Consider the following 10,722-nt stretch of genomic DNA (forward strand, 5'->3'; position numbering starts at 1 on the left):
TGTTGCTGTTCAGGGGGGTGTGATGGTTTTTAACACCGGCACACAGAAGATGGGCGGTGCCCTCGTCTACAACAGGGAATATTAAAGCTTTCCAGCTTTGTGTAGCCACAAAACAAACTCACCCGTAGTGAACAGTTACCGAGCTTGCATTGGCCTGATGGATGAGGGGGGTCAGTGGTTAATATGACCAAATAATAACGCGTGGTCATTTTCTAGTTTGTTAACAACATCCCTCTGTTTTTAAATATATAAAACAGCCACACTGCACACGTTTAATTTATTTATCAATAGAACAGAATGGGACACTGTGAACATAAGTGTTTTTCGTTAAGAAATAGAAGGAGGACGTTCCTTATTCCCACGCGTGAGACACATGTGCACGACCTCTTCCCACAACACACAACAAAATAGACACGCACACGAATGGTGCTGCAGGTCATTTGCAGTTCAGGAGAACTGCGTATTGTTGTCAGTCGCACGGAGGAGCCCGGTGATTGACCGCTGTGTGTTGGGTGGAGGTGTGGCGATGCTGCCGCTGCTGCAAGGGGAGCGTCCGTCCACAGCCCGCAGTGCCGCTGCGATTTGCGGCCGCCTGACGCGCCTCCTCACCGCCGCATTCTCCCGCATCTGATCCAAATCTCACATCTCATATCACATTCACCAGAAACACCGACCTCCTCGCAGGCAGCAGCACGGGAGGTGGAAACAGCTTTTACAGATCGCGTCTTTGTGCTGAGGTGAGCCCCCCCCCCCCCCCATGTGATTTTTTTTGGGCTGCAATAATAGGCCAGATCCGTCTCCTCCGGCTCTGGGGCTGAACGTCTGACGACTGCCAGACCATATGTGGAGAGGAGAGAAAGGCGTGGGGCTTTTTCTTTGGAGCCATGATGAGAGTCGGTAAAATGGTTTAATGGAGCGGATCTTTCATTCAAAGGAGATGCGCGTCTTCACGTATGGGATCAAGAGTTGTGTGAATGCTATTTTGTCCCTGCAGTCTTCTTCGCCACAAGGTAGGATGATGATGACAGGCCTAGGTCCAATGAAGCTTATTAGCTACATATGCAGCCGGCCATTGAAGCTCGCTGGCCCGGATATCTGGACACTTGAATACATTGCTCTGACATTTTCTTATGTTTAAGGATATTAAACAATAAGGGAGGGGAGCAGCATATGGCCATTTAATAGTCCAATATGAATTCATCCTATTTAGGGAACAACATCTGTTCTCTTCCGGTGATATGACTAATGGCTTACTGATATTCAGCTGGGGAAGATACACTTCTTCCTTGCTTTTTAAAACATGCCTCCCGATATTTGTCATATGTCTGACAGATTGCATGGTTTGGAATGATGCTGATGAGACTCCATTACATGAAGGTGCAGGTGAAACAGCTACGCTTAACAAGAAACAGTGTGTTTATTTCTAAATTACCATGCCTTGCAAATATTACGGAATCTCCATCTAAAATCAATTCTTAAATCTCACTCTGTGTTAAGTACACAATCATCTGGTTTGACAGAGACGCAAAGTCTTGTTACTGCCACCACTCCTGTTTTTTATTGCACAATTATGTTGTTGAGATATTAAGAAACACTGCACCCCATTTGTTATTGATCTTTCAGGGGTTTACCTTAGTTTATTATAGATTTTCCTCAAGAAAACCTTCATAATATTGATTTAGCTGAAATAGATACAATTGGTTTTAGAATTATCCAGACAATGTGTTGCAATGGATCTACAAAATCAGATTTTTTTTTCAAATAGCAAACAGTGTCCCACATGGATCAGTCCTCAGACCTGCTCTGTTTATTCTATGTTTTTACACAATGCTGTTCCTGCTGTATCTGGGTGCAATATGTATCCTATTTTACACATGCGTTGGATTATTTATAAGGGTCTTAGTGGAAAGCTGCCTGCATATATTACGTCCATGTTGGTACACTGGACGATACACTCAGACTAATGACGACTGGCTCAGTGTCCATTTCCCTCGGGTTCATATTTAGCTCATAAAAGTTCGGCTTTTTGGCTTCTTATCAGCATCCACAATCAAAGTGCTAGGTAATTAATTTGTTGGTAACTCTTGGTTACATCTTGGTCTGTTTGTAATTGTAGACATTTTAGTCGAATGTGATTAATAGTTTATTCAAGGATACTGACTGATCTGCTAAAACCCCTGTTTTGGATGAACCTTCCAGTAATTACCTATGAAGAGATTAATGTCCTATCACCCTTATTTGTGCTTCCATCAGTGTTAGAGATGGCTTAAAATAATGAATTTGGTAATATAGTATGTAAATTATAATTGTACACTGAGTGTTGCCTACATCACTGATAGAACATAACAAGGTGCTTTTAAAAGGAGCACTTGAAGAAATATTATCCTGTCTAAAACAGAGAGTCTTAAACCACAGAGTTGATTGGCTGCTCATTCCATCTTTCCCATGTATTGATTATTTCCTGCTTGCCACAATAACACCAGTGGTCAACCCTCTCAACCCAACAGGATATCATATCTCCTGGGGGCTGTACGACTGCAAAGAGCTGACGAGGCACCATATGGAAGCTTGTGTGTGTTTTGTGTGATGATTTAAAATGCCTTTATGAGTTAATCCCTTTATTACCTCTGTATTTTAATCTACTAATTTAGCTGATTTCCTCTTGTGTTCAGATGGGGAAGGTCTTCACCATATTCTGTGACTATCTACATGGTCTCTGGAGATGCCCACAGAGGATGCACTTTCACTGATTGGATAGAGGCAGTTGGGTAAATATTCCTTTAAATACTTCTTATAGTTACACAGGCAGTTGTGGAAATGTTTTTCTGTAGTAAAACTATTCTAGAAAAATAAATTGATATATTACGCCATTGCAGTTCGTAGCATAGGCAATTCCAGATGAAAGCAAAAGGAAATCTTCATACGTGTGTGTATATTGTATAGGAACATGCAAGTTTAGGCAATTAGGCAAATCACGGGTAAGTAAATAAGCGTATATAATAATAAGTCTTGATAGCATCCATTTTCCTTTTTTTTGTTTTAATTCTGAAAACCCAACAGATATCCAGATGTCATATTGTTCTTTTTTCTAGATGTCATATTGCTCTTTTTTCTAAGAAGAATATATACGTGTTTGAACACAAGGTAATTTTTACTTTGTCTGGTTTCAGCCTTTTTAGCATTCAGCTCGCTTACCACAAAACCAGCATAACATATTTTCTGTCAGAATGGGGTGTTGTAGGGCAGCCAGACTCAGACCAAGAGTGTCAAATTAAACCAAGAACATTTGTTGAGCTGTGTTGAGAATAAACTTTTTATCATTTCACTCACAACAGCCACCACCTTATCGTCCTTGTCTCTGCCAGTTTTTAGAATGAGGTCCCTGAAGAAGACGGTGCTGCTTGCCATCCTGGCGTCCATAGTTCTGGTACTGGCCCTCCTTCATTCTTGGCCCACCCGGGCCTACACCACTGTGGATGTGTGGCAGCGACCAGGCCTGGAGGACAGGCTCCCAGAACCAGACCACCGATTAGGCAACATCCCATTTCATATTAGGGATAGTGTGGCAAGGTAATTGTTCAAACAGGACCAGTTAGTTTGTTTTATAGATTGAGCCTGAGCTAAAACCTGATGTCCCTGACATAATTGTGTCCCTGTTGATCCATCCAGTTTGTTGGCCCGTAATGGGTGCATATGTGAGGGTGAGAGTGGAGGAGTGAACCTGCCCTTCGCCCAACTCCTATTCCCGCGGGTATCGGCTCACCCGCTGGACACTGCCTTTGAGGCCTCTGAGCTGGAGGAAATAAAGAGGAGACGGTCCAAAGAATACAAGAGTTTCCAGAAGAGGTGAGCAGCACTGTAAAACAACACAGCCAGAGAAGGAGAATGGTGATGAACACAGAGCAAAATCCACTATGTAAAAAACATTTAAACAATTGTCTGTATGGCTCTGATAGAACCCCCCCAACTATAATTCAGGATAAATTTCCAAGCCTTAGGAGAACCTGAACACAACTACAATGCTTTTAATAAGATCAAAAAGAAAAAATGCTTTATTGCTCATCTTCTTTCCTCCCTACATTAAACTACTAGATTTTTCTCAGTCAAGAACAAAATCACAAGGTGACAAGGTCTTCTATTTTTAGCTGCGACAGAACTCATAGCAAGTCATTTTATATTTTCAAAGAGCAAAACCCACTCACTGCAGTTTGTGTCCTTTTATTCTGTTGTGTTTTTGGCTGTATGTTGCTGTTGCAGCTTCATGCTCAGTGTGCATGTGAACATGTCTCCTCAGGTCAGAGAGTCCTGTAGATGTTCTCATTGTAGCAGAGGCCAACAATCCCTTACAGTATCCAACACAGGGGGTGGAGGTCCGGCCCCTGAAAACAATCATCATCCCAGGTAGGACTTCAGAGACGGTGAAGGAGGGCATAGGACGTCTATGATACTTTAGATCATTGTCATACAATTACAAAGGTTAATAACAGACTTAATAAAGGTTAAGGCAACACAGTTAAAAAGCCTAGAGAGCATTTCAAAATGAGTTTTTAAAAAAACAAATCAAGAAGATTATCAAAATCACAGAGATAACTAATTTAATACAAAATAACAGTGACCTGACTAGTGTGTGATTGTTTAACTTCAGCTGCTCACCATCAATGAGCCAAGACTATCACAAATTAGTGTCAATACACAGTTATGTGATGCATTCATTTATGAGTCTCTAAAACAGCTGATACCCAGGCAAACTCATCACTGAGAAAGTTACTATACACTTCTCAGCAATGAGCTGGAGTTTTTTTGGATGGCTAATGTGAATGCTGTCAGAAGCAACGGAAGTGGGTCAACTAAGTCTGTGAATTGTTTTCATATGCTTCCAGGCTTGGCCTTACACGATATTCCCAGAGACCGTCACTTGGTGAGTATTTCAATATGTCCACCTGTTTCAGATCTCCCCTGGCTTTTCGTTTAATCTGCTTTCCCTCCACGTCGCTGCAGATAAACATCACTGCCACACTGGGAACGCTGAACATGGCAGCAGAGGTAGACGGGGTGAAAGTCAAAGGTGACGGCGAGATGCACATGACTCTGTCGAGCAGCCTCCTGCCGAACCTGAACCGACAGCTGCAGTTTATCACCTACACAAACACTCTGTTTCACCCCAGCACGGCCGACACAGGTGAGGCCTCAACCACAGCTCATGTTGTCTGTATCATCCACAGACCGTTTATAAAGATGGGCGATGCGTCTCCACATGATCCCACTATCAAATGAAGCGATAAGAACATTGTCATCCTGTGCATGTTGAGCCAGAGTCTGTAGCGATCGGGGATGGAGTCGCAGGAAAATGAGCACTTGAACATTTAATAAGATATACCTAAAATGACATTAACATTTATTTAACATTTAGGCTACTTGGACTTTTTCGTTTAGTCCATGTCCCATCCAATAACATGGATGAGACAAGATTCATGACCTATACTGCAGCAAGCCACCAGGTGGCAGTGAAGAAGCTTTGGCTTCACTTTTCAGGAGTAATCCATCTTCTTTTTAGAGTCCATGGTATCATCTCTCTTATTTTTTAATTTCAGGATGGGCTTTTTAGGTTAATTAAGAACTGTATCTATTTTCAGTGCTTTCTCATGTAAGCACATGCTGGGTGCTGTGTAACATGTCTTTGAGTAAATCTTTAGTTACAGCCAGCAGCTGTTAGCTTAGCTTAGCATGAAGACTGGAAACAGGAGGAAAAATATGGCCTGACTTGAAAATCGAATCATTGGCAGGTCACATCAACAAATCATGAGTCATTGGTTTTATCCCTACAATTATGAAGCGTAAAGAGTTGTGGTTTTATGGAGAGTTGTGTTTTGAATATCTTGTCTCTTAGTACTTGCTACTTGTGTGTGCTACAGATGAGAACGTCATCAACAAGTACTGTGATGTCTAGCAACGTAGTTTAAGAGAGAAACTGTAATAAGTGAACTCAAGTTTTAGAAGAAACAGTCTGGAAAATTGGAAACTTTCTGGAGTTTTTACATATGAAGACCGCAGCAATAGATTGTCCAGGTCAGACATGTTCACTACAACGTGAAAGGTCCAGAACATCAGAAAATTAGGACATGAAAAATGAATTCCACTGCGGAAAGTACAGCGTTTTTAGTTTCGGTTCAAGCACATTGACTTTTTACTAAAATACAGCAATCACTGGGACGTAGCTTCAAAACAGGAAAGAGTGTAAAGAGGAGAAATTTGTGTTCTTCCTCTCCGGCAACATTTCAGAAACCACATTGCACGCCCACTCGCTCGCTGGGAATTTTCCAGACATTTTTCCTTTAATTTGTAACAGCAGTTGTGATGAACATCAAACCTGGCGAGACTTCTGAAATGTATGTGAACTATGTGAGTGAACTGAGTGAAAAGTAAATTCCCAGGAAATAAAACCCAGACACAGGCTGAAGGCCTCTTCGAGGTCTTGGTGGGGCCAACGAGCACAGTCTCAGATTTGTGATCATTTCCATGCAGCTTCGAAAATGATAATCCAGGACTAGATGTTGTGTTTTTGTGTAGAACTGGGAAGTTTGTATGACTTCAAGAAAAATCTAGAGTTAATAGGTATAAAGCCTGATTACAGGCAACATTCGAATCAGACCAAACCTGCCTGTATATAATATCTATTGTGGCTACTAGGCTGCATGAATAAGAGATTCAACACTTGCGGTTATCTAACTGCAAACCCCATATTAACAACTGTGGAGCAGATCAGTTATATCCAGTTACACCGGTCGATTATATGAGGTTGTTCTTGTTGTGCATTTTAGTGCAGTTTGAGACAGAGGGTCATCAAGCTGTCTTCAGTATCAAGATCCGTCACGGTGTCACGCCTAAACTGTACAACACTGGATCCAGAAGAGGTAAAACACAACACCTGCACTTGTCATCGCTATTTTTGATATACTAGTTGTTTGGTTAAAAGTTAAACTTCCTTCTATCTGTTCTATCTATTCTCCATCCCCCCAGACTACAATGTCAGCGCCCTCGTTACCATAGCTACGAAGACATTCCTGCGTTACGATAAGCTTCAAGATCTTATCGACAGCATCAGAAGATATTATCCCACTGTCACCATAGTAATTGCTGATGACAGCGAAAATCCCCAAACCATCTCCGGGCCTTACATCGAGCATTACATCATGCCGTTTGGAAAGGTGAGGACTGCTTGTCATGCCACAGTCATTTCTTTCGACGCTCTCTGAAACTCATGTTCGATGTCACATGTCGCAGGGATGGTTCGCGGGACGGAACCTGGCCGTTTCCCAGGTGACCACAAAGTACGTGCTGTGGGTGGACGACGACTTCATCTTCACAGCCAACACCAAGCTGGAGAAGCTGGTGGATGTTTTAGAGAAGACCACGCTGGATCTGGTGAGGGACAGACAAATAAGCTCAATGACTGCAACGGTTGTGCTTATGCAGGGATGTCCGTGACATCATTGTGTATGTGTGTGTGTGTGTGTGTGTGTGTGTGTTAAGGTGGGGGGTGCAGTGCGGGAGGCCACAGGGTATACTGCCACCTACAGACAGACCATCTCCATCGAGCCAGGGATGGAGGATGGTGACTGTTTACACCTGAGGAGAGGATTTCATCAAGTCATCCAAGGCTTCCCCAACTGTGTCATCACTGACGGCGTCATCAACTTCTTTCTTGCTCGCACCGACAAAGTCCAGCAGGTCGGATTTGACCCGCGGCTCACCAGAGTAGCTCACCTTGGTGAGTACAGTGAAACAGCTGCATTTACCTCCATGATAAACTCACCGTAAAGATGGGGCAAGTGATTTATGGTTTATTTATTAGCATTTCTTAAATGAAAACGGATCAATTACCAAATAGTGACGAAAGCCATCGTTGCATCCCAATTCCACACTAATCCACACTAACACATTTCCTGCAATATCAAAGTTACTAAACGATTCTATAGAGCATTCGCTTGACCTGTCCATCATATTAGAAGGTAAAGCCCTCAAAGAAAGAAGAGTAAGTCTGAAAAAAAGCTAATTTAATGTTCTCATAGCACATGAAAAGAGAAACAAAGACAAAAAGAGATAAATAGCATTCCATCTAAAGGATTGGTCGACATTCCACTAAACTATCTGAAAGGATCTGTTATAAATGACTAGACCCAAAACGAAGATCTCTGACACGGTGTAAAATGGTGAACCAACAAAATGTAATGTCACAAAAGCTGGAGGCAAACAGGCAAAACAGGCAAAAAAAAACTTCCAGGGTGTGGCAGAAGAATTCCTTCAGGGTAATGAAAGTTAAATTAATTTAATTAGCCAACACTACTAATGATTTATGCTTTTAAGATTCTTACCATATTTTAGCTACTGAGATCGTATCATACAAAGTTGATTAAACTGTGATATTTTCTCGTCCGCACCTACCATCACACGTTTCTACGGTTATAATTAAACATTAGCATTACTTTAATGGAAATCTAATTTACAAATTTCCCCTTTTCACCCCATAATTTTTAGGCTCGTTACAATTCTTATTTCTTCCTTTCTATATTATAAGTCTGATAGTGAGTGAAATATCAAACCCACACTTGTTTAGCTTCATGGCCACTGAGAGCCAGTGGCCATGAACACAATATCTGACAAAGCTCTTGGGGCAATTTCTTTAATTTTGGGTCAAAACATTCAGTTGGACTCAAAGATGGACTTGGGGTCAAAGGTCAATGTCACTGGGACATGACACATTTGTTGCCTTGTGGACACAATATCTTAGAAACACTTCAACAAAATCCTTTCAAATTTGGTACAAACTTTAAGCTGACCACACAGATGAACTGATCCAATTAGGTGGTGAAAAGTCAATGGTGAAGGTCATGCTGGCCTCTCAAAGCTGCACTGGTTGGTAGAGGCATACAATGACAGGGTAGTAATTCTAGATTTAATTTGTATATGTTATTTTATTAAACTGTTGTACGATGAATCATTTTTTTTTCATAACTGATTAACTGACTGAGTTTTAATGAGTGTTTTATTGCATTTTACTTTTCCAGAGTTTTTCATCGACGGCCTGGGATCCCTCCATGTGGGCTCTTGTGACGACGTCATTGTAAATCATGCAACCAAAATCAAACTGCCCTGGGTCAGCCAGTCGGAGAGCGACAAGACTTACGCCAAGTTCCGTTACCCACCGGCTTCCTCTGACGCCACACACACGAAAAATGGCCTCCTGTTCTTCAAGAACCGATTTCAGTGTTTGACTCATAATTAGCCCCCCCCCCCCTTTTTATCCAATGGTTCCTCTGCTCCTCCTGAGTTGCCAAAGACCTCCACTGTGTCGCGTCAGATACGATTTCAGACAAACACTTTTGTTTTGCCTTTCCCTTGAAAGCCTTTGTAATATTCATTCTGTCCGTGCACGCCTCTCAGCTTTGAGCTAGCAAACCCTCTGACAATGTAAATATCCCGAAGCCTGGTATAGAAGTCCAGACGCTCTTCTAGAGTGAAGAAAGTAGTATCAGGCATATCTTCCTGTTTCCACACATCAACCACAGCATCATCTGGATTCAAGGTTATGAAGGGATTCTGCTTCGTGTTGGTCAAATCTTCTCTGGCTAAATATTCTTCAGTGGATGGAACATGGAGACCAAGCTTTGTGGGAAACTCTTGACAGGTAGCATCTGGACAGTAACTTCTTTGTTCTATTCTAATGTGAGCGGAGGGATGTGTCCTCCTTCAATTTGCACTATCCCAAAAAAAAACTGAGCTTGGAAAAGCAACAGTGATTCAGTCTGGGAAGAAGGCGTCACCGTTAGCGACGACAAAGGGACACTTACCACTGGGTTTCATTTCAACAGATGCTCCATGAAAACAGAGCGTTTGTACGCGAGGTACCTTTGCTCTGTGACTGACTGGTCGTGCCAAAGGTGTGGCTGCTTTGCAGTGTTTTTATCTTGTTTGTGTTATGGTTTTGCTCACCCCGAGCCTTACCCAGAATCCTTTGTGTCATTTGTGAGTGATTAATCACGTCTGAGGAAAAGGGAACTCTCTGCTACCTGAACTGAGAGCGGCTTTTTTTTTCTTCCGACCAGGAGGATGAGGAGCGTATCTGTCCAGTGCACGCCGACGAATGACGATGATACGCTCATGCCTGAAGCGACAATAGTGTTATTTTATACCATGGCCTTTAGATGGCGCCCTTGTATCACGCTATTGTTTCCTAATAAGTTAAAAATTGTTTTTAAACAGTTGTTTGTTATTAGCAAAGAGGTGCCAGAGATTTATAAAAGATTTTCTTTCCTTTTGTTCACCAACCTGGACGGTATCTCTGTGGATGGGAGCAAGAAACTAACTTCATCAGTAAATCTATTATAAAAAAGGCATTTTGTGAAGTAATGTGCTCAAAACAATGTGTCTCATGTAAGTGTTTGTAAGTGTTAAAAGTCAAGTGTGTACAATTTAGGTCAAGGGGTCTATTGGCAGAAGTTGAATTTGCAGAAACACATTTATATTTACATCAGGAGCAGGTCCTGTGTCCAGACTGGACAAACTAAAAACCTTTGAGTTTTTATGACAAATGAAGTCTACCACAGGTTCTCTTATGTTTGGAAGGGGAAGTGAGGTGAGGGGTATTCAGCTGCAACATGCAACTTCACCACTAGATGTCACTAAATTCTACACACTGAACCTTTAGAAAATCCATAGCATTTT

The 10,722-nt window shown here is 41.9% G+C and overlaps 1 protein-coding gene across 1 annotated transcript; it reads left to right on the forward strand.

The window, feature by feature from the left end:
* Window positions 1–420: 420 nt before the first annotated feature.
* Window positions 421–9,760, forward strand: b4galnt1b (beta-1,4-N-acetyl-galactosaminyl transferase 1b). Its single transcript, XM_062400333.1, has 12 exons — window positions 421–737; window positions 2,673–2,768; window positions 3,366–3,570; window positions 3,670–3,846; window positions 4,295–4,401; window positions 4,881–4,918; window positions 4,999–5,179; window positions 6,819–6,911; window positions 7,018–7,205; window positions 7,282–7,422; window positions 7,531–7,768; window positions 9,066–9,760. Exons 3-12 carry the CDS (start codon window positions 3,374–3,376, stop codon window positions 9,281–9,283), a joined length of 1,578 nt encoding a protein of 525 aa, XP_062256317.1. The 5' UTR covers window positions 421–737; window positions 2,673–2,768; window positions 3,366–3,373; the 3' UTR covers window positions 9,284–9,760.
* The last annotated feature ends 962 nt before the right edge of the window (window positions 9,761–10,722 follow it).

The sequence above is a fragment of the Platichthys flesus genome, chromosome 2 (genome assembly GCF_949316205.1).
Source record: "Platichthys flesus chromosome 2, fPlaFle2.1, whole genome shotgun sequence".
NCBI classification, from domain to species: Eukaryota; Metazoa; Chordata; class Actinopteri; order Pleuronectiformes; family Pleuronectidae; genus Platichthys; species Platichthys flesus.

Bases quoted from the DNA above. Each gene is read 5' to 3' on its own strand.
- b4galnt1b (XM_062400333.1), top strand. From the start codon at position 3,374: ATGAGGTCCCTGAAGAAGACGGTGCTGCTTGCCATCCTGGCGTCCATA. The intron at 4,402-4,880 runs GTAGGACTTCAG...ATATGCTTCCAG, and splicing joins GAAAACAATCATCATCCCAG to GCTTGGCCTTACACGATATT. The intron at 7,423-7,530 runs GTGAGGGACAGA...GTGTGTGTTAAG, and splicing joins AGAAGACCACGCTGGATCTG to GTGGGGGGTGCAGTGCGGGA.